The sequence below is a fragment of the Brachyistius frenatus genome, unplaced genomic scaffold (genome assembly GCF_029030835.1).
Source record: "Brachyistius frenatus isolate BFR_SWC_R1_liver_20210118 unplaced genomic scaffold, ASM2903083v1 Contig_107, whole genome shotgun sequence".
NCBI classification, from domain to species: domain Eukaryota; kingdom Metazoa; phylum Chordata; class Actinopteri; family Embiotocidae; genus Brachyistius; species Brachyistius frenatus.
Window position 1 is genome coordinate 769321 of NW_027210706.1, and position 24941 is coordinate 794261.

At 39.2% G+C, this 24941-nt stretch overlaps 2 protein-coding genes across 2 annotated transcripts; one reads left to right on the forward strand and one right to left on the reverse strand.

The window, feature by feature from the left end:
- The first annotated feature begins 2856 nt into the window (after positions 1-2856).
- On the forward strand, positions 2857-10468 carry LOC138628875 (putative leucine-rich repeat-containing protein DDB_G0290503). The gene is made up of 3 exons (XM_069712184.1): positions 2857-2895; positions 3383-7576; positions 10202-10468. Exons 1-3 carry the CDS (start codon positions 2857-2859, stop codon positions 10466-10468), a joined length of 4500 nt encoding a protein of 1499 aa, XP_069568285.1.
- Positions 10469-11250: 782 nt separating this feature from the next.
- Positions 11251-23589, reverse strand: rab33a (RAB33A, member RAS oncogene family). The gene is made up of 5 exons (XM_069712160.1): positions 23298-23589; positions 20621-21177; positions 17027-17167; positions 15175-15255; positions 11251-14380 (listed from the first exon to the last, which is right to left on the reverse strand). Exons 2-5 carry the CDS (start codon positions 21023-21025, stop codon positions 14156-14158), a joined length of 852 nt encoding a protein of 283 aa, XP_069568261.1. The 5' UTR covers positions 21026-21177; positions 23298-23589; the 3' UTR covers positions 11251-14155.
- Positions 23590-24941: the final 1352 nt, after the last annotated feature.

A 24941-nucleotide genomic window follows, 5' to 3' on the forward strand; every position in this document is an offset into this window, starting at 1 on the left:
CTACTGAAATCTGAGGCAGCTCACACTCATGTGAGCCTGTTGCTGCTCTCCACGGGTCATAAACAGGAGTACCTGTTTGATTTAACAGTAAATCCATAATAATCTCGTACCCCATCCAATTGGTCAAATAAAAACAGATATATTATTAAATTATTTTAGCTTTGGAAACTACCTTTTCTTTTTTCTCTCCAAGTTATGTTGTCACATCTAACCCGTTATTCGCTCATTTGTCTGCTTGACTCAATTTTACAATGTGCATTCACAGAAGCCAATCATTCGGTTTAATGGGGACAATACTGATTTTATTTGATCACCAGGATCTTTTGGGTGATCTTTGGTTCTTCAACCTCACCACCTCCCTGTGTGGAAAACAAATCCCAAAGTCCTCAAGAGGAATTTCAGAACCTAGGACAGCGACCATTTTCTGTAAAATAGAGGTAAATTCAGTAAATTAATCATCTTTTAGTGTCCTTTATCACACCTTCTCCAGATTGACTGAGTAATGTAGTGAAATATCATATAATCCAATATAATAAAATACAATATTAATATTATACGCTATGTATATTTTGATCATTTAAATTAGACTCCCATAGTTACTGGTGGCTCTTTAGTGTCTGTCTAGCTGACTTGACAAATCCCATCCTCCACTCCAAAGAATATTTTGCAATATTTCAATGTCCAACTTTGTTTTCTTCCATGTTTGGGTACATGTGGGGTTTTGATGCTTAAAGACATCCGTTGAAGCAATTTGTGTGACAATAAAGTAGCTATTTTATTTATAAATGCAGAACACGTCATGTGGGCCTATAACTTTTCAGATATAGCCAATAGAAGCAACAGACCTGTAGAGTCAATATCAATAATAAAATAAAACATATATATTTGACTCTTTAAACCTCTCAGTCTCTCAACAATCAACAACACTTATCTGTTACTTTAATTAATGGACACAGTAATTGAGAATTACATTTCCTTGGACGGTGAACAGCAACAAGCAACATAATTAGAGAAAGAAAAAGGAAAATTGGAGAAAGACTGAAGGCAGAGTGAGATGTGAGGCAGAGAGGGAAAAAGAAATAGAAAAGTATTAAGGTTCAAAGAAGCACTGACAGTGAAATATGAGATGAGCATAGAAGGACTTAAAGGGATAAACTCTCGCGAGATTAAGACAGAAATAGAGTGAGAGGGCAGCAGAAACAGGGTGACAAATGAAGGGTGAAATAAGATACAGGTCATAGAGAGAGAACGGAAAAACAGACATGAAATCTGAAGTTTCTGTTTGTGAGAGAGAAACACTCACTGAATACCTTCATCAGGAAACAAGTGCCTGGTCAGAACAGATGTGTCACTGAAAACCCATCATGTTAATGCTTCGGGGCACACAGTCTTAAAAAACTGATTTTACTCATTTATTAGTGCAGAAAAATGTAACATAAAGAATGAAGCTCTGAGTCAAGTGGAGCTTCTTCAGCAGTTTCGTAAGAAGTACAGTTGTGAGATTGTAACAAGAACAATGTTACATATGGAACATACACAAGATGACATTCAGAGACACTCAAAAACAATAGTCAACTGAAAAAAAAACCCCGATTGTCATATTGCAGTCATAGATTATTTGGGAAAGCTACATCACTTTTATGACTGTTAATAAATCAGGTCATAAGAATTGAGAAACATTAGTTGTGACTATAATTTATATTTTGTTGTAGCATGTGGGCATGCATTAAATAGTGTGGATCCTTGTAAAATCCCCTGGTAATACACAAAGTTTTACACGGATTAATTTATGATGGTTTCATGCGCAAACTCAGACATCAGTTCATGATAACTAATGTAGAATTATGGACATTAAAGATCAAATGCATCACGACTTCATTTTGAGAGTCCACAATCATGATACACTCTGTTGGTTGTGTTTGGTTCAGTGGTCCAACATTTTTTCAAACAAAGACTTACGCTTACGCGAGGCTTACGCTTTTTAGATCATGATGATGTGCTCACCTAAGATAATGCTTTATGAAATGTGTTATTTATGTATAAATACATAAGGTACTTAACTCATGTTAATTTCTGATGACTCATGATATATTAATGCATGAACTAATGCATAAGTCATACATTCTTGATAATTATTGTAACTAATAAGGTGTACAATTTTAATTGATTAATGATTTAAAATTTAGACTTGCAATTTATTGGCAATTCCCACAGGTTTACCACAAAGAAAGTCAAACAAGCTGCTGCAAAATCAAACTTTTTAAAATTTTAATAATAATAATAACAACAACAACAACAAAAAGGAGATTTTATATTTGGACCACAAAAAAATACTGAGCATGATTGAATATCTTTTGACTTTAGGGATGTCATTGGAGATGCACAACAAGAATGGAATCTAATGGAATGTCATTTAGATTTGTGATGTCATAGGTGATGCACAAGTAGAATGGAATCTGATGGAATGTTTTGTAAGTTTGTGATGTCATAGGTGATGCACAACTAAATACCAGACACTTCGTTGGTACTACTTTCCTTTTTCACACCCTGAGGAAAACAGATTTGGTCAAAGTTTACACTAATACTTCCAGTCAGTGACAGGACATCAAAATGGTAAGTCAAACCCCACATCCTTTTAAATTTACAAATGAATTGGTAACACTTCACAGATCTCATGCATAAACAACACATTAATTAAACAATGAACTAAGATGAGTACATCGTCAATGATTATGAATTATTAAGCATGATCATGATGGATTCTAAGTAAACATTTTGTGCCAGTGAACCAAACTCTACACCACTTTAGGGGCCACAAACATGATAAACTCAGAAGTAACTTATGCTTAGTTAATTATGGGCTCTGTGCTGCAGTTTGTGTCAGTGGTCTACGATGTTTGCTTAGAATTCATCACGATCATGCTTAATAAATCATAATCATTGATATATTCACCTTAGTTAATGTTTTAATGAATGTGTTCATACATGGAAATATGAATGAAAGACTTTTAACTTATTACTTCCCAATGATTTTATGCAGTATTAATGCATCAAGTAGGCCTAATGCGTAAGTAAGGAATTCTTGCATGAATCTTTGATCATTCATACACACTTATGTGAAGTGTTACCAATGAATTTACACTCCTTCAAAATTACATGAAAAAAGCTTTTTGGATATTTCCACTCTCTGTGATGCATACATGTATATCTTTTTTTTTTTTTTTTTTTTTTTTTTTAAGTATTATGAAAGGTACTTATGCTGCCTTTATGTTCACAGGATGAACACAAACACAAATAAACTGGCTCGCTATTAGATGATGTACAAGCACATTGTGGAGGCATGTCTTTAACCAACTCTGTTTTGTTTTTTGTTTTTCTGCAGATGGACATGTCTTATGAATTAGATCTCCTGAAGAAGCAACTGGAGTGCAGCAAACAAAGCAACCTTACTCTTTGGGGAATGGTAGAAGAAAAAAGAAGGGAAAAACATAGTATCCAGAATGCATTAGAAAATGAAAAGTCTTCAAAAATTGAGCTGGAAACGATCCTGGAAATGGAAAAAACGGCCAGGGTGGCTCTTGAGAAAGAACTGCAAAGTGAGAAATTATCCAAAACTGTGGCTCTGACTCAGGAAAAGTCAGCAACTGCTACTCTTGAGAAGGCGTTGCTTAAGGAAAAAGCCAACAACACAGCTCTCCGGGAGACTCTGAAAAAGAGGAAAGTGGTCATTTCTGAGCTTCAAGCTAAACTTGCAGAACAGCATTTGAACTCTGGTGAAGGTCATCAAAAGGTAGAAACTATTAAAACTGTCTTCAGCAGTTATGAGAAAGAAAAGAAGCAGTTCAAGGGGGATTTAACATATTGTGGGAGAAATTTTAAAGAGCAAGTAGCACCAGGCGATGAGCTGTATGAGACAAACAAAGGAATTCAGCATCTTCAGGAGAATTTGCTTCAGGAAAAAGTCAGCAATGCAGTTCACCAGCACTCTCTAAAAAATAAGAAAATTGTGATTTCTGACCTTCTAGCTGAACTTGAAACTGTCAGAACTGAGCTCAACAATTGTGAGAACACAAAGATGGAGCTCAAGACTGATTTAGTTTGCTGTGAGAGAAAGTTGAATAAACAAAAGGCAGCACATGACGAGTTGGTCAAAGAAATGCAGCAGCTTCAAGAGAATTTGCTTGAGAAAAATACTGACAACGAAGTTCTCCGGAAGTCATTGAAGAACAGGAATGTCACCAATGATGAACTTCAGGATAAATTTACAGAAGAGCAGTTGATCTCTGCTGAATTACAGTTAAAGGTGGAGACCCTCACATCTGAGCTCAAAAGTTGTGAGAAAGCAAAAAAGCTGTTCAAGAGGGATTTAGCACACTGTGAGAAGAATCTGGAAGAACAAGCAGCAACAAATAATGAGCTGGCTGAGGAGAAAAATGAAGAAATCCGACAGCTTCAGGAGAATTTAGTTAAGAAAAAAGCAGACAATGCAGGTCTTCAAAAGTCTCTGACGAAGATGAAAAGCACCATTTCTGACCTTAAGACTAAACTTGAAGAAGAGCAGTCAACTGCTAATGAAGTCCAGCTAAAAGTGGAAACTCTCACGTCTGAGCTCAACAGTTGTGAGAAAGCGAAGAAGCAGTTCAAGAGGGATTTAGCACAGCATGAGAGAAATCTGAAAGAGCAAGTATCAGCAAACAATGAGCTGGCTGAGGAGAAAAACGATGAAATACAGCATCTTCAACAGAATTTACTCAAGAAAATAGCCAACAATGTAGCTCTCCAAAAGTCTCTAAAGAAGAGGAACATCACCATTTCTGAGCTTCAGGCTAAACTTTTGGAAGAGCAGTCGACCACTGCTGAAGTCCAGCTAAAACTGGAAACTCTCATATCTGAGCTCAACAGTTGTAACAAAACAAAGAAGGAGCTCAAAGGGGATTTAGCACATTATGTGAAAAATTTGAAAGAGCAAGTAGAACCAAGCGATGAGCTGGCTGTGGATAAAAACAAGGAAATCCAACATCTTCAGGAGAATTTACTCAATAAAAAAGCTGACAATGAAACTCTTAAGAAGACTCTTGAGGAGAGTAATGTCACCATTTCTGAGCTTCAGGCAAAACTTGGAGAAGAGCAGATGAACTCAGCACAAGTCCAGCTAAAGGTGGAAACTCTTACATCTGAACTCAACAGCTGTGAGAAAGCAAAGACACAGCTCAAATGTGATTTAGTACGCTGTGAGATAAAGTTGAAAGAGCAAAAAGCAGCAAACAAGGAGCTGGCTGAGGAGAAAAATGATGAAATACAGCATCTTCAACAGAATTTATTCAAGAAAATAGCCAACAATGCAGCTCTCCAGAAGTCTCTAAAGAAGAGGAACATCACCATTTCTGAGCTTCAGGCTAAACTTTTGGAAGAGCAGTCGACCACTGCTGAAGTCCAGCTAAAACTGGAAACTGTCATATCTGAGCTCAACAGTTGTAACAAAACAAAGAAGGAGCTCAAAGGGGATTTAGCACGTTATGTGAGAAATTTGAAAGAGCAAGTAGAACCAAGCGATGAGCTGGCTGTGGATAAAAACAAGGAAATCCAACATCTTCAGGAGAATTTACTCAATAAAAAAGCTGACAATGAAACTCTTAAGAAGACTCTTGAGGAGAGTAATGTCACCATTTCTGAGCTTCAGGCAAAACTTGGAGAAGAGCAGGTGAACTCAGCACAAGTCCAGCTAAAGGTGGAAACTCTTACATCTGAACTCAACAGCTATGAGAAAGCAAAGACACAGCTCAAATGTGATTTAGTACGCTGTGAGATAAAGTTGAAAGAGCAAAAAGCAGCAAACAAGGAGCTGGCTGAGGAGAAAAACGATGAAATACAGCATCTTCAACAGAATTTACTCAAGAAAATAGCCAACAATGCAGCTCTCCAAAAGTCTCTAAAGAAGAGGAACATCACCATTTCTGAGCTTCAGGCTAAACTTTTGGAAGAGCAGTCGACCACTGCTGAAGTCCAGCTAAAACTGGAAACTGTCATATCTGAGCTCAACAGTTGTAACAAAACAAAGAAGGAGCTCAAAGGGGATTTAGCACGTTATGTGAGAAATTTGAAAGAGCAAGTAGAACCAAGCGATGAGCTGGCTGTGGATAAAAACAAGGAAATCCAACATCTTCAGGAGAATTTACTCAATAAAAAAGCTGACAATGAAACTCTTAAGAAGACTCTTGAGGAGAGTAATGTCACCATTTCTAAGCTTCAGGCAAAACTTGGAGAAGAGCAGATGAACTCAGCACAAGTCCAGCTAAAGGTGGAAACTCTTACATCTAAACTCAACAGCTGTGAGAAAGCAAAGACACAGCTCAAATGTGATTTAGTACGCTGTGAGATAAAGTTGAAAGAGCAAAAAGCAGCAAACAAGGAGCTGGCTGAGGAGAAAAATGATGAAATACAGCATCTTCAACAGAATTTACTCAAGAAAATAGCCAACAATGCAGCTCTCCAAAAGTCTCTAAAGAAGAGGAACATCACCATTTCTGAGCTTCAGGCTAAACTTTTGGAAGAGCAGTCGACCACTGCTGAAGTCCAGCTAAAACTGGAAACTGTCATATCTGAGCTCAACAGTTGTAACAAAACAAAGAAGGAGCTCAAAGGGGATTTAGCACGTTATGTGAGAAATTTGAAAGAGCAAGTAGAACCAAGCGATGAGCTGGCTGTGGATAAAAACAAGGAAATCCAACATCTTCAGGAGCATTTACTCAATAAAAAAGCTGACAATGAAACTCTTAAGAAGACTCTTGAGGAGAGTAATGTCACCATTTCTGAGCTTCAGGCAAAACTTGGAGAAGAGCAGATGAACTCAGCACAAGTCCAGCTAAAGGTGGAAACTCTTACATCTGAACTCAACAGCTGTGAGAAAGCAAAGACACAGCTCAAATGTGATTTAGTACGCTGTGAGATAAAGTTGAACAAGCAAAAAGTAGCAAAAAAACAACTGGTTGAGGAGCAGAGCAAGGAAATCCAGCTGCTGAAGTTGAATGTGCTCAGGAAATCAGCTGACAACAAAGCTCTCAAGAAATCTCTTGAGAGGAAAAACTTCAACATTCCTGTGCTTCGGACTAATAGTACAGATGAGCAGTCCAATGAGCAAGAAGCACCGAGCAATGAGCTATCTGTGAAGAAAAACAAAGAAATCCGGCAGCTTCAGCCCTATGTTGTTGAGCTTCAGGGGAGACACTTGAGGAAAAACACTGTCGAGGTTGAGAGACGGACGTTTAAACGGGAGATTCAACCCAAAGACAATCATCAGCTTTCATCGAGGGAGAACGTTTTCCTCTTTTCAGAGCTACTTGAAGATAAGAATCAGACCACAAGTCAACTGACTTATATTGAAGGGGCGCCGTCTAAACAGCAGGAAGCAGGAGCAAATGTTTTATCTGACCCAGGAAAGGAAAGTCGAGCACAGAAAATCCCACAAATGAAATCCTCCGTAGTCACAAAAGAATTTGTTGATACCAAAATGCAAGAGAACCTTAACAAAGAGACCACCCAGGCAACTCTTCTGGGACATCTCCCGCCTTTGAACAAGGTCAAGAGAAACAAAGGGAAATCTGTGTCTTTTAACTTAAAAAAATTCAATCAGGGGTATTCTGACCTAATCGGGTAACGGGTAAAGACACAACAATTAAGCTCCAACCGAACCTGCAGTCTGAGAAACACCAAAAAAGACTGGGAGAATTTAATGGCAAATAGACCAAAGACACCATATCAAATGTTGAAACAGAGACATTGAAAGATATATGCTTATTTTGAATTTAATGGCAGCAACACGTCTCTAAAAAGTTGGGACAGGGTCAACAAAAGACTGGAAAAGTTGTGTAAAGTAAAAAAAAAAAAAATAACACCGAGTGAAACATCTCGCAACTAATTAGTTAATTAGCAACAGCTCAGTAACATGATTGAGTATAAAAAGACTATTTCAGAGAGGCAGTCTCTCAGCTGTAGAGATGGGGAGAAGTGCATCACTGCTTGCATTCAGGGGGGTGCAGTAGTTAGCGTTGCCTCACAACAAAAAGGTTCTGGGTTCGAATCTGGGCCCGGGCCTTTCTGTGTGAAGTTTGCATGTTCTCCCTCTGCCTGTGTGGGTTCTCTCCGGGTGCTCCGGCTTCCTCCCACCGTCCAAAAAAATATGCATCTCATGTTAATTGGAGATTCTACAGATTACCTTTAGGTGTGAATGAGAACATATATGGTGTTTGTCTGTGTTGCCCTGTGATGGACTGGGAACCTGTCCACGGTGTACCCTACCTTCACCCAAAGTGAGTTGGGATAGGCTCCAGCCCCCATGACCCTGTTCAGGATAAAGCAAGTATAGATAATGGATGGATGTGCCTCATTCACCAATTTTTTTTTTCTTAAATTTCTTCTTAAGAAATGTCCGAAGAAAAACTCGACATCAGATTCATGGCGTGTTCTTAAACCCATGGATTTGTTCGCACCTCCGTTCTCATATTCATGTCTTGTATCTCTACACTGTCCTTTTCTCTCTCTACTCTCCTCTCACCCCAACCAGTCGAGGCAGATGGCCGCCCATCTCTGAGCCTGGTTCTGTCGGAGGTTTCTTCCTGTTAAGAGGGAGTTTTTCCTTCCCTCTGTTGGAGGTTTTTCTCCCTTAAAGAGGAGTTTTTTTTGCCTCCTAACTTATGTGGGAATTGTTGAATTGTTGAATTGTTGGGTTTCTCTGTATTATGTTGTAAAGTTCTGTGCCATGAAATAACCCGTGTTGTGATTAGGCGCTATATAAATAAAATTTAATTGAGTTATATTGATGAATCCCACAGTCTTTGCAAATTGAAAGTGTGTGGCAGTTGTAATTAGCATAAGTAAACACCCTGCCAGTGCCCACTAAAGAACATGACACTGTAGTGCCGTATGCACACAGTCACAGAAAGTGATGAAGAAGAGAGAAGTTGAGAGAAATGCTGACAGATGGTGAATCAGCGGACTCCGAGGGGAAGACCAACTGCAGTAGTTCTGAAGTGGAGGTGCTGCTGCAGGAAGTGAACAGAAAAAGCGCGGTCATATTTAGTCATGTATATTTAGTAATTTTAGTAATGTAACTGGATGTAAAATAAAATAACAAAAGATGCATGTGATGGGATTTCTTGTTCAGTGAAGGCTGTATCAGGAGAACGGTGACAAACTGATTAATGTAAAAAAAATAACCAGCAGCATGCAGACTGTACCCTCCTGTAGCAGCACCTCCAGACCTGCACCCAGATCCTGCTCACCTGCCCCACATCTAATCTCAGATGGTCCTGGATATCCAGGAGGGAACAGCCCAAACACTGAGACGGCAAGATCCCTGGTAAGCTGGTATGTCGCTTGGTGGAAAGCGGTACCTACCATTTCCTAGTGGTATGGTACTTCGACTTTTGGTATGCCCCGCCTTCTCTAAGGTGCCATGTACTGATTTCTGGTGGTACGATGAGAGGGTTAGCTAAGAAAGGAGCCTTCCCTAAACTGCCTAAACCAAATTGAACTAACTCAACCCTAGTCTACGTATGTGTAATTGTGGGTAATTCTGCACCTACAGCCTGCTTTCATTGGACAAGACTAACTGCCCCAGCCAATGTTACGGTGATGCCCCTGAGCCAACTGCTGATAGCCATGCGGACAACATACAAAAATAACAAACCACCCCTAGAAAACAACAAATTCAACAGTCCTTCCTGATGAGAAACTGCTGCTACAACCTAACTGGGGAGTGACAAATGCTCTGACTAGAATGGATTTATCCAGCCAACCACTCTCTTCAACGATCACACACTGCATTAGCACACCACCCACAACTGCAGCCAAATGACCTCAGGAAACTCAATCCACTACTTTACCCAGAAAACAAGCATTAACTCAGCACAAAACCACCAGTTACAATGGGCCTCCCAAACCATTGTTTTTTTCTTGACAACAAAACCACACCTACAACTACTAAGTCGACTTTTACCAAAAGAAACCCAGATGCAAAATTGGCTGAGCCCCCTTTTGTTATGACCGGCTGGATTAAACTGGATTAAGTTAATATTTTAATACAAAAAACACCCCACAAACTGTGCAAAAACAGAAGAAGACATGAATCAACCAAACTCAAAGGCTGTCCATGGAGAGCGAGAGCAAACAATGAGGAAGCCTGGCTTCATGCTCTTCCTCTCAGGTGCAACTGATCACCAATCAAGGGCAGGCGGAGCCCCACAAACACACTGGAAACCATGTCAGCAAGGCAAATGGACAGGGCCAAGCAGACCACACCAGCACTGCAAGTGGGCGGCGACATCACTTACAGCAGAAAACACAGGGAGCAAAACAGGAAGGAAGAGCTGGCAGCCTCGGCCGTCACACCAGGGATAGGTACACACCCCTGAAGGAGTTGGTATACCACCAGAAATCGGTACATGGCACCTTAGAGAAGGCAGGGCAATAACTAATACTCATAACTAACTAACAACAATTTTTCATTTGTGACAGGATTGCAAGATGTCAACTCAAGTGGACACTTCTGCAACTTGCTCAAAATTACAGCAATTAAAAAAAAATGTTTTTAAATCAACTTGCATTGAAATATAATAAAAAATAATAAGAAAAATATATTGCTCTGTTTTTTAATAACTCATGCATGAAAGGGCTAAAGCGGCTGTAGATTGTGGATTCAAAATTGTCTGTAGATTGGCGACTCGAGATTAGCAATTTCAAATTGGCTGTAGATTGGCAATTCTAAATTATCTGAAGAATTAAATCTAGACTTGTCATTTTATGTTGTTACGTATGTTTTGACATTGCTACATTACATTTTAAGAATATTTATAACATGTTTCCCCAGAATGTTCTTAGAGATCACAATTGTACCTTCAAGAAGAACAACCTGGGAATAACCAAATAAAGCTGATAACATATATAGGACATAACATTCTCAGAACGTTTGGGAACAAACAACCTCTCCCTGGGACGGCTGATCATGTACAGCGTGAACAGAATGAGGACTGAGGCCCCATCAGAGCTGAAGTGGATCAGAAAGGTGCGTGAGTCGTCTTTCAAATTAACTGAGTCCCTTTTCTGTTGGTCTACTTTTGGTCAACTTTAAAGGGACTGAGTTTGGTTCGATTGAGGAGGACCATATGGGAAACTAAGATTTCTCAGTTTCAACGTTTGACATGTTGTCTTTGTTCTATATTCCATTAAATATCGGTTTACATGATTTGCAAATCATCACATTCAGTTTTTATTTACATTTTACACAGCGTCCCAACTTTTTTGGAAACTGTTGTACTTTCACTTGCAACTTTTAACCATACATTTTGAAAAATAAACTCTCGCTAAGCTTGACACTTCTGCATTACATACAGAACTATCCCATCCTGAAATAGCAAACTAGTTGCAGATTAATTTTCATCGAACTTATTTCAGATTCAGTACCATGTCCAACTCGTCAAAACATTGTCACGTTCTCGTAATGATGTATTCTACAGAATGTACTTATTGTTTATTATTTCCACATACAGACATTTTGCAAACAAAAATACCAGACACAATTTCAAAATGTCAAGGCATCCCTTTAAGAGCAAACATGGGTTATCAAAAATGACACAAATCAAGGGCAAAAATATTATAACTTAATAAACGTTGTAGATACAGGAAAAGGGAAGAAAAAGCATACATATTGTACATTTGTCATTTTTAGACCTGGTTATGTTAAGTAAGCATACATTTATGATTTCAAATGGATAGAAACAACATTTGGAGAGATTAATGTGATCTTTTTTTTTTCTCATAAATGACACTTATAAACTGTTGAATTAAGTCATTAAAATTGATTTCTGTTGAGGTGACAAAATAATATCTTCCATTTCTCTTTTTCAATCATTGAAACCAAGTATTTTATTAAAATCTGGCAACATTATGATAGAAATGCAGGCACGCTCTTCCTCTTTTCTCATTGGACTAGTACAGTCCTCTCACTTGTATTACAGTGACTGAATTAGCCCCATTATGCTAACCAAGACAGCCGTACAGATTTGCTAAGAGATAAAAAAAATAAAAAAAAGGTGTGCCCCTCCTCTCACGTCATAGGTGCTGGGATATCTTCCAGCCACCAACAATCCTGAACAGAATAAGTGGTATATAAAATGATTAGTAGATGTCCTTTTTTGTATGTTCTTTTGCCCAGCTCTTCTTGGGCCTACAGGCCGTGGGTATGGATATAAAGATAAAGATAAAGATTTTCCCGTACAGTGAGAATGAATCAAGATATTCAACAGTAATGTCATGGGACTGCAACAGCTGCTTGATCCTGCTGTTATTGATATACTGTAAGGGAGGTTAAAGATCAACAAAAACATGGTACACCTTAGACAGGGGCCTTCTGGATTTGCACAGTGTTTGAATTATTTAAGTCATCAGAAAATCAGCTTGGAGGGAACACCACTCTGAAATGCCCACTGATTTGACTTCTCTACATTCAGATATAATGATAGCACTGCTCAACAGTAGGCTACAGTGATAGTATATGGTAAATGTGCTGCTCAGTCAAAGTGACAGCATCACAGTCAGGATGTTGGATTGATGACTTAAGGCTTATAGCTTCACCACTGAGTTACAGTGTGTTCCGCCGCTCACAACCCCAATGGGAGCTTTCTCAATGTAGAGTAAATAATTAATATGGCTTTCTACAGAGTTGCATGCGGCCTGTATGACCGATGCCTAGGACACTCCTGGACTTCTATCTTTATACAGGCATCAGACTTAAAAACCCACTTATACTGCACATGCTGGCTGTTTAGCAGCACAAAGCCTCTCCATCATCTATACAGGAGCCACCGTTTTCTGAGACAGGAGGCAGTGATGCTGATTCGGACAACAGATCATCTAAGGTGGCCAAAAGGCCTCTATCTTGAAAAAAGATATTCACCAGAGAACATGAAATTGGTGTGGCTAAAGAGAATGCGAGGAGGTCACTTTAGGCTGAGACTGGATGTTTCTGCATTTGCACACAACAGGAAAGCAGGCTGAGCCACTCTACCACAGAGAAAACATGGAGGGGATATGTTTACATCGGGAGGAGATGAGAAAGAGGAGCCTTGCCTTCTTTTCTTTACAGGAGAGTGTGTGTCTCCTGCAGAGGAGTAAGAGGATCTCACAGCATCTAAATCAATAAGTAACATGCTGCCTGACAACCTATAAATGGGTCCATTTTCAGAAAACCTTTCTTGTTAAAGCCTTCCTACATGGCATTCTTTGACCTCACATGGACCTTTTTGCCCCCTATTTTATCGACACTAACTTTTGTCTAAGGTGTGCATACTCATCCTTCCCATGCTTTCATGAAGTCACAGTGATTTTAAGTCAAATGTCCTATATTCGGTACATTAAATAAAAAAATTAAAAATAGTCATATTCATCTTCTGTCCACTTAAGAGGCTGTCAGAGTGTTTGGTTACGAAGGTCATCTCGAGAGGTTCAAAGGCTTAAAACCTTCACACCACTTTTGTTCATTAAAACTGTGATCGAGGCAGCTTTTTAGTTTTTAAGGCAGCAGTAAAAGGTTGGAAAAAGAGGGTGAGATATATGATAAATAAGGACACGATAGCAAAAGACAATTTAAAAGCTCCAATATGCTGCTGTTCATAAAGGCTGTGACAAACATCAAGCCAATGTTGTTTTGAGGGGAAGCTTAGCATTGAGACTGTCTCTTGTGAATCCCATAGAAAGTATATTTATTCAGATTGTGTCAGTGAGTTGAAGAATTTCTACACTATCCTGTAGTCAAAAAGGCAACATCATCTCATTTTGAACCATTAATAAATGCTCCCCAATCCCTTTTTTCCTTCTTTTAAATCCTCATCCTCAAGAACAAGAATACAGCTGATGTTTCAGTCCCTTGAGCTTCAACCCTGTGTCCCTGTCCTGCTTCATTATTTCCTTCACTTGTTTAAAACATATTGCTCTTCATGTCAGCTTCAAGCTCCCCCATCCTCTTCCTAAAGCAGAGGAGTTGCAATTAATTTAAAAGACGTTTTTAACTCAACTCTCCCATTCTCCCTCTCCTCCTCTGCCTTTACATGTACAGTTACTCTTCTCTTTTCCCTTCCATTATGCCTCCCACTCCTCCTTTTCCTCAACAAGGACAATTACTCTTTGTTTCAGTCTGTTGTGTGAGTCGCACTCTGCCATCCTCTCTCTCCACGTCTCTGTAGAGCAGGGATTTCTGGGCCTTCAGGCGGCAGGCCAGGGACATGAAGATAGAGTCGACATTCTGACTTTCCCTCGGGTCCTTTGCCGACGTCTCAAACAGCAGCATGTTGTGGGAATCAGCAAACTTCAACGCCATGTTGGAGGGCACCTGAGAAAGCACCAGTGTTTGAATGTGAACCGAATGGTAAATAAAGTATGAGGTGCGATCAAAAAGTTGCATTTGAATGGAGCACAGTACAGTAATGTGCAAGGAGCAAGGTGAAGCAGTGACTTTGCCGGGTAAATATTCCAAATTATGTCGCCTGATCATCAAAATCTGTATTACACATATTTTTGTGACCACTAATATGTTCACATTTGCAATTACACCATGGACCTGAAACTTCAGCTGAGGCAGCACATAAAAAATGTTATCAAATTTTTGGGGGATACACAAAAGTCACAGTGAGTCAAATCCCGTGAATGGGGCTTAGGAACGACAATCATGCTGTTGCGGGCAAGAAATTCACAAGTTTTCAATGTGCTGTGGGCGCACACAGTTCAGGTCGTTTGCACCATATGCTGCCCTTCAGATAATGTCACAGTAGTTGACAGTCTGAACCTGGGGGATGCATTCACGGTGCACAACTCAGTGAATGTCAAAGAAAGCCCAACTGGTTGCACTCCTGGCCTGACGCACCTTCCGTAGTCTTTCATGGGGACGTTCTGCCTCTCTAGAAATGCAAATGCCACTCAAAACAACTCACACATACAAGTGGTCACAAAAACACATGTAGCGCAGCTGCTGATGTTGATCAAGTGACATAACTTGCATTACTAACTCATGTAAGGTATTGTTTTCATCTGCTCTATGTGCATTACAATGCGGTGCTCTGTTTGTGTACAACAGGAACATTCTTTCATCGTTTTATCATCTTACAGTTCTTGCTTGCGCACACCAACCTGTATTTGGTCCACAAGGTCACACTTGTTCCCCACCAGAACTCGAGGTACTGATGCTGACACCCGATGGCCATTACACTCCTTGAAAGAACAGGATATAAATGTATAAACCATGTGTCTGTGATACCATAAAAGTTTAGATAGGAGTAGCAGGGTGGAAACAAAACGACATGGCTCATCATTACAAGACATTTCTGACAGTTAAAATATTCCCGTACTTAGTGAAAAAACTGTAGTGTCAGCAAACTGGTGTCAAAACGAGGCCTGTGTTTCCTGCAGTCAGTGAAATAAAATCCAAGATTCACTCTGATGGAACAGACTCAGAGAGCGTGTTTAGGATATATCTGGTAAAACCAGATGATATGACTGGGGTTAGCAATGAGAGTAGCCATTTTGGAACAACACATAATTTTACTATTACTCTAACTATCAGCACTACCTCTGCAAATAATGTAGCACATGTTACTTCCAGGGCTGTTATTATGTTATATACAATTTTTCAAAAGATTTCAAGCAAAAATTAAACAGAAAAATGTTGTACAACTGATATTTCACTAAACCCCAAAATGACTGTGATGCTGTATCTACTGCTCTTACAAAATACTCCAGTATTACTGTTCATTCAGAAAGGAAATATTTCGACTTATCATCGCAGGATAAGCACAGGTTTACCATAACATTAACAATGATGACTCACTTTCAAGCATCAAAGGAAGCCATAAAAGTGAGTCAGATGCTAAACTAAATGGGATGCAGCTGATAGTGAGTGTTATTAATCACACCTGTGCTTTTATTGCTGTGGCCTCTCACAATGTCTGCTCTGAAAAAGTTTCCATTATTGACTTGTACCACTATTATGTATATTGCTAACATACTGACACCACAATATTATACAATTAGCTTCAACTCCTACTCTTACCATTTACTATTAGCATCACAGCTAGTTATTTTACTACCAGTACCTCTGCAGTAACTATAGGTTGGCTGTTGTATTATTTAGAAATGGTCGACACATTGCCCACAGATAGTGGCTGGAATAGGTATTTAAAATCTGAGCAGTATTCCAGCATGTACTGAAATGATCTTGGCTTGTTTGGAAAGCCACAGCAGTGGTTACATTAACCGTGTTAGCCTCGAGAGTAGCACACCACGATTTGTCATTGTCAACTCATGGTTAGGGAATCGTCTTCGGCACAGGTTCAGCGCTGCCACAGCGCACAGAAAACAACGCTCGACCACTTTGGTCACAGTTCTCTTGATCTAGTTGAAATTCATTTACATTTTTGAATTGCTTGAAGATCCAATCATCCTTAAAGCATCATGGAAGAGCCGGAAAAAAACAAAGGAAATTAACATTAAATTAAATGAACAGCCTAATACAGGTGTATTGGATGATTCATGACTCAAAGCCTTGTTTTGATCCTCAACCATTTACAGTGTTTAAATGACTTATTAAGCATTATTACAAACACAGCTGTTTAAAATAAAAGCGCTCCAACTTTTTGTTGTGACTGTAACAACTTTTAACAATTGCATGATCCTATTGTTGACTTTATCAAATTAAAGAGATTTAGATATTTAGGCATTCATATTGATTATTGTATACACACTTTCAACAGTGGTTACACAACCTTAAAAATTGAGCCATGACTTAACAGTACACGCCTCACTGGTGCACTCTGGTACTTTAACAAATAGCACTACACCCCTCTTGGGAAAGGAAGGCACATTGGAGGAACACTGATGGTGCTCGAAGTGTACATGGTGCCATTAAGCAAGGCCTGGGACAAAGACAGTTTCCACCATGCTGCTCTAATGTTAGTATTTTGTTTTTCTGCAGTGCATTGCCAACCTCAATCCATGTCTGTAAATTGCGGAAGGAAGCCATCTTGGTGACATCATACACAAAGACCACTGCATGGACATTGCGGTAGTAGTGTTCCACCATGGATTTACGAAAGCGCTCCTGGCCTGCTGTGTCCCACACCTGCACCTGTAAAGATAGACAAGATACAGTATGTCTGGATTTAATATGACTGAACTGTATTTTCTTAGTGTTTGTGGTTCTCAGAATAGAAAATGGGCCAATTTGGATGTCAAATTTTTTCAATTGTTTTATTGTCAGCAATTTCTTAAGATAAATCTCAGTAAATAAGAGGGCAAACATGAATATGAATCTGGCTATAATGAGTTATCCTTACATAAAACATTACATGGCACTGTACCATGTCAACAGGAAAAGCTAAGATATTCATGGCATTGTTGTAGAGCATTACGGGCTGTTCTGCTCAATAATTAACAGACGCTTTAGGAAGTATATTGCAAATACCAAATATAAACAGGCAGTTTTGATTTAAAAACAAAATAAAGCATACAAGCTGGCTAGCCAAGTTCATCACATGCTTGAAATGTTATTTACTGCCCTGGTCAACGATGTTAAATAATAATTAACTGTATTTTTTTTCACTAAACCTGTCCTCCAAATTTTTTAAAATGCGTGAGCTACATCGGGTCACGACACAACTGTGTGAATTCATCTAGCTAAAAAATATTAGCATTTGTCTCAAACATTTTATTATTCTGCTGTTTCAAAAAATAATTGTTTGGACTATGATGCCAGATTTAGCCTTGTTCCTCAGGCAGTGCACCCACAGAGCTCCTGGAGATGCTCTATAGTGCCTTCCTTAATTTTAGCATGTAATAGTTCAGATTTAACCAGACGGACAAAGAAGAAGCAGGCATAATGTTCCTCCATGACACAAAAACCTAAAAAAAAACAACAATAAAAGTGGTCATGTTTACACGCCCACAATCAATGCGCTCGATGTTGTGTGATCAGCAGCACTTTCTTCATCAACAGGGATGGCTCCCAACACTGGGTCCAGGCCTGCAGCTTAAAAGGATGAGTGATTTATGTGTTATTACCATTTGAAAGGACTAGCATCAGAGGTTGAATGCAGCATTAATTACATTACATTTCATTTAGCTGACACTTTTATCCAAAGTGACTTACAACACACTGATGGTACACCACAGGGAGCAATTTTAGGGTTCACTGTCTTGCTCAAGGGCACTCAGGCACAGACAGGAGGCGCTGGGATTGAACCACCAACCTTCCGATTAATGTGCAACCCACTCTACCGACTGAGCTACAGCCTCTCATAACATCAAAGAGCAGTGTGTTAAACACTGGTGTACCCTACAATATGACAGGAAATCCGGAAATATAAATGGATCTTGCTAATAAGGCATCCTATAGGCTACTGTGTATATGTTAATTATTTTTGCCATCGTCTAACAAATGTCTCTTTAAAAAACAGAATGCAGAAGATATGAATCCATTTTAAAACATAAATGCTTAGAAATAAGTAGCAGAGCGAGTCGTTAAAATTTAAACAAATTCTTTATAAAAAGCAATACATTATATATCTTAGCTGTATTCCATCAAAACTTTAGATTCATTATCATTATTTTGACACCTTACTCTGTACATCTATATTTAGTGCTCCGCTCAGCTATTTATAGTCTTCTGCAGCTTATACCATTTGTTGTTGCCAATCTGTGAGCTACTTTTCTTCACCTGCCAGAGGACCATAGAGGAAACGAGTAACACAGTTAAATCTCTCTACAGCTAGTCTGAGGGAAATTTTAATTAGATGTTAAGGCTTTTATACATAAACTGTGAGAGAAATTTGGACCTATGTTGCAATGGGGTTGGTTCATAATATGCTCTGCTGTACAAGTCAAGTAGCTTGGTTTTTTCGTTAAACAATAAAGGAGTTCAATGTCGTACAATGAAATCACCCTCTGGATGACAAACGCATAATCTTAGCTTCATATCTCAGCTCTGGTGCTGAACTTGTAAGATCATTACAAAGAAAGGGCAAATTCCCTTCAAAGCATGGTGACAATCTGAGGGCAAACTGTGCATTAAATGCTCAATATTTTTCTTTTCAAGTGGGAATTGTGTCTCAAACATTTTATTATTTATTATTCTGCTGTCTCTGTTGCTACGTTTAAAGCTGGTCAAGTATTACTGATAGTGTACATCACGATTAGGCATTAAAAAAAAACATTCAGCCTGCTTAAGAAATGACCTCTTTTTCCGTATGCTATTGTATCATTGTAAGTATCATCTTTACCTTTGCACTTACAATAGCATACGGAAAAAGAGGTCATTTCTTGATGCACAAGCAACAGAGACGGATGCTAATAATGTATAACAGCGATATTTACAGTGTCACAGTGCTTATTATACAGTGAGGCTATGTCTGTAGCAGGCGTTTCAGGGGAGAGTTTTAATGATTCACACACACTGACCTAACAGGTAACGGGGACAGTGTTTGTCTGAGTGTGTTTGTGAGTCAGCATAAGGGGGCAGCTGGAGGTTGCAGACAGACTGCTCTACTGAGACAGAAAGAGGGGGAGGGAAGCATGAGGCCAGCTCCATTCACACACTGCATGTGTTTGCTATAGTGGTTCAACGTAAGTGAGGAGGGGAAGGTATGTAAATTGCACAATAGAGTGAGAATTCTCAGTGAGGGCTGATATCTTCATAACAGATCAACCAGATGAACCAGTTGGGACATGAGCAACCACTCTTTATCTAAGCAAGACTAAAACCTCGACCATCATTTGCAAAGATACTTCATAGCCTGTTATTAGACTGTGGTCTGACATGGATTTTTGCTCCATCTGCCAATATGCATTGCTCCTAATGATGTTGGAAATCATTAAAACAAAAATGTGTTCCATTACACTACTATGGCCTATAAAGCTGCTGCTTTAATTTGTGTAGAATGTGTTGTGATTGTTGTGATACACAGTCCTCACAAACACTGTACAAAGATAGGAATGGATGGGTGGTTATTCATGATGGGTTTAAAAAAAAAAAATGTCTGCAGTTATGTGACAACTGGGTGAAGTTACTCTAATTATGTTTTTTTGATTTTTTATTATACCTTTAAATTTTAAGTCAAACACATATATGAATAACTTTAAGGAACTGCAGCTGTATGGATTCTGCAACCAGAGCTGTTTTCATGCAGTTTCAAACAGCATATTTGTCAGTTTGTGATGGTTTTCCAAAGCAGCTTTGACAGTGTCAGTAGAAATTTTACCCACAAAAGCATTTTTAATTTAGAAAAATCCCCAAAGTGCCCATTTAGCCTAAAACAATTTGATAACATTATTGTCTTCCTTTTTGCCATTGTTGACTACAAGGACTAACAAAGCCTGTGCTGCCAAAATGTGCTGCATCTTCCAGCATGTAGTCAACAAAAAGTACATTGATTGCGGAATTGAAGTATGTGGATTAAATAAATAAGAATAGGCCCCGTGTCATCCACTAGCAGGCTGATCAACAGAAAGAGAATAGGACGGGGTGGGGGAGGAGGGGTGTGAGTGAGAAAACAACACTGATCAACAGACCCTCTGTTGCCTTTACCTTAATGGTCTCCCGTTCAATCTCCACCGCCTTCTCCCTGAAATCCACGCCGATGGTTGCCTCGGTTTGATCGGGGAAGCTGCCTCCGGTGAAGCGGAAGGTGAGGCAGGTCTTCCCCACGTTGGAGTCCCCGATGACGATAATCTTAAAGATCCGCGTCTGGATGCTCAGCTCCAGGGAGGAGGTGCTCAGATCTACGGAGGATGTGATGCTCAGGGCGGCATCAGTGCTGCTGCTGGCTCGGCTCCGGCCGGCTCTTTGTAAATCCATGGAAGATGTCAGGATTGTGACATTGTCGTCTGCTCGGTTTCTTTTTGAGATTCCTCTCCCGCCACCGCCGCCGCCGCCGCCTCCTCCTCCGGCGCCCGGAGCTCGGGTCTCCTCCTCCGGGGAATCGTTGGTCATTATACTGGAGGAGGCGATGCGAAAATCGGGGTGCGTGTGTGGAGAGGAGAGGGGGTGGATGGATGGATGGATGAGTGAAGGGAGAGGAAAGGAGGAGGAGACCAGAGATGCAACAATAACGACGATGCACGCTTTCAGCAGCTGACTGTGGCCTTAAAGGGAGAAGCATTGTAAAAAAAGAGAACATTATTTTATTTCCCTTTTGACAAAGAACCTGAATGAAATGGACATGTTATGGTGAAATAGAAATATAAAATAAAAACCATAACAAAATATATACCACATTACACGAAGTTATTATGTATCTTTGATACATGATATTTTATGAGCATAAACTCCATTAATAAACCTACAATGAAGTCACCACATAAACTGCGTTAGGCTATATATAACATAAGCACACACCTACTGTAAAAAAATACTCAAGTGCTGCATTTAGTTTTTTGCTAACTGTAGTTTAGTTGTTTTTTTTATTTTTATTTTTTTTATTTTTACTCCAATATGTTTATTTGACAGATATAGTTGATATGTATTGATTAGCTGTAGAATTTAAATGAAATATTACATGCATACTATTTGATAATGTTTTAATACTTTTTTTGTAAATTAAACCAGCATTTTTCAGTCTTTGGGTTTAAACCCCTGCCAGTGTAGTTGGGGCTCTTTGTTGGCAGTCTCAAAGAGAAATTTATCCTTCCCACTTCCCAGATGTTTGTGTAGCACTTTGTAAATACATATATACATAATGTACATAATGACAGTGGCTGCCTTTAATACGAAATTTGTACTTTTGACACTTTTGACATTTGGACTTGTACTTCAGCAAGATTTGTAATGCAGGGCTACTGGAGGACCTTTTCCACAAGGTAGGGATCTATGGGATCATTACCCTGAAACCACATAATTCAAATTCACATAAAAAAACATTGTCACTATAAACACACTATTTTAAGTCACAGACAAAGTGAATACTTTACAGGATGAATTTCTTTATTTCATAGTGAAGGTGGTGGTGCCCAATACAGTTGGTATTGCAACCCAATGCAAATGGGAAAATAACATTATAGTTCAGGTGAGGAGGTCACCCCACTTCCCCATCTCTGTCTATTTTAGCAATTTGTTTCCTTCCTGTAGGTTTGTTTTCTTCAGATTTGTTCCTTGCGAAACTGATGCATCAGTGGTTCTTGACTAATATTCCTTAAAACTTTGAAATCACTTGCAGTGAAAATATTCTGATTCTAGACAAGATAATGAAGTATTTCATGCAAAGATTTCTAGTTCAAATATGACGCAACTAAAGATACTGATCATATATACGATGTGATTGTAGCTGTCACTTAAACATTTTCCTTTCAGGTGGTAACAGAGAGAAAGTGAAACAGATTTTCTCACGCTATGTTGTCACATGATCTGATCAGCCAGTCATAATATCGCATTCCATTAAGCAACATGGCCGTAATGCAGAGGTTAGCAGTGTTCTCACATTCAGACTGAATAAGATGAAGTGAAGACCAAAAATACCAAAGATGAAGAGAAGGCCCTTTAAATCAACAAGAATACATGAATTGTACTGAAACACATTGATGCCCAGCAGTTCAACTCAGTGGAGATGACAGAGTGCTATCTCTCTTTCTGAGATTTAATGGGGGTTGGTCCACATACACGTCAACACATGATATCTTTTTGTCCTTTCTCTTTTTTTCCCCAGACAAGCAACCATGTTGTGATGCAGTATCGTAACCAGCTCACCTGCCTGGCTCACAGTGAGGGCTGCTGGGTGGAGACTTACAGGTTAGAGGAGTTTGTGATCAGCAGGCATCAAGTAAGGAGGACAAACACAATGTATTCCTGGACCTGGACTGAGTGATCTCAAAATCCCTTGATTGTCTCTTTTATTAAAGGCTCAGTCAAAAATATTGGATAGCCAATAAACTGTGTATCAACAAAGACTGAAAGCCATGTCCGATCAGTATCTGCTGAGAAATTTCAGTCTGGATCAAATTCATGGACCGACCATCCCTACCACACTGACAGCCACATGGCTCGTATGCCTGAATAACAAAGCATTAGACTGTTTTCTTCCTCGCAGCCTTCTTCCCAATCTCACTATTAGCATTAGATCTTTCTGATCAGTATCTAAATTGATTGACTGCCAATAGCTTCCATTATGTTCACTTTTGATTACAGGATACATTGATCAAAATTGCTTATTCATAAAACATTGGAGGTGTAAAACGAAACGCAAGAAAGGACCAGTATTTGTTTTACTCACCGTTTGAGATGGAGCCTCACAAGGAGCTGCAGTGCATTTGAGCTGCTGTGCTTCCATTTTGACTCATCCCAGCAGAAGCAACCCCAAGAAACACACTCTCTTGTTCACATGTGCGCACACTCCTGGTCTGCTGATATCAGACGGACATGCAGACGGAATTACCAAACACTTGTCCTGTTTTCCCTCTCTAAGTCAATGTCTATCACATAGACAGGCGTGCCACTCAGTGTGTTGAACAATCCCTCACACACAGACACAATCTCTTCCTCACAGACATGCACACTCTCTTTTTCAAAGAGGCACACATAATCTCTGTCTCATACACACACACACAACAAACACACATACACAAACACACACACATCCACACTTGTAGTATGTCGAACAATCCCAACGCTTCTGTCTGACAAAGCTCCCTTCATTCTCAGTAAAAGGCCTGTTTGTCTGAAAGCGATGCTCACTGGAACATTTACATTCTGGTGAACACAAATCAACAGTAAAATATACAGTAGCAGGCACACACACACATTTGGATACATTTTTACATCACAAAGTTTTTAGATTTTTTTTTTGGCGCTCCACAGATATTGGTCATATAGCTTTGGCCTTCTCATTAGACAATAACAGCTGCCACTTAAGCTTTAGGAGGAATACAGAGAGACGAAGGGAGGGATCAAGTCTGTCTGTTTTCTATTTCAGTCAGAGTAAAGATAAAAAAAAAAAAAACAATACAAAAAAAACAACCTAATAGGCTACATGTAAAAATCAGTGTGCTGCATTTTTGGATTGTTTAACCAGATTTATCTCAGTCTCACACTTATGTGGCATCTTGCTTGGTTCAAGCTTAGCTCAGTTACTAACAGGACAACAATGCAATTTGTTTAAAACCAATTTTATGCCATTCAATTTTGTTTCATATCTGTGTAAATCATGTCTTTGTCATAGAGCAGTTTATCATCTGACAGGGTAGGTGAAAAAAAAAAGAATAAGACAACATAGCTAATCTCTGGCTTCCTCCATTTCTCTCCATCCCTTTGTTCCCGGAAAGGTCAGTAATGTCAAGACGGCTTGCTATAATTGTGGGTCAAAGTTCTCTCGAAGCTCACCCACTTGGAGATGAGGCCTACCTAATCACAAAGCATCAAACACACAATGTCAAATCTGAAAAAATGAATATAAATCAATGACTCAAAATCTCTGGAGCAGATTTTCCCAAACGTTTTACGCCATGCACCACTATGTGCAAAACCAAATTTCTCAAGTACCGCTTCCCATTGCAAATACCCACAATGCTTTTTTTTTTTTTTTTTTTTTATAAATTAAAGTTACTGATTACAGCCTGAGAAAGGATCAATAAGAACAGCAGAAGACTTGTTTAAAATTAAAGAATTATCTCTTGAAAAACTCCTCTTCTGCATTGAGAGTTTCCTCTGACTTTTCAGGTTCAGCACTTACAATTCCTTCTCAACATTTTTCTTGGACTTTGTAACTATTTCAAAATTTCACCCATTCCACTTACTAAAATCAACCAATAAAGAGTCTGAATCTGACAGCATCAAGCCAACATTAGCGTGATGTGACATTCCCCTACGTGGCAAATCACAGGCATATTTTTATTTCTAAAATATTTAAATGATTAATAAC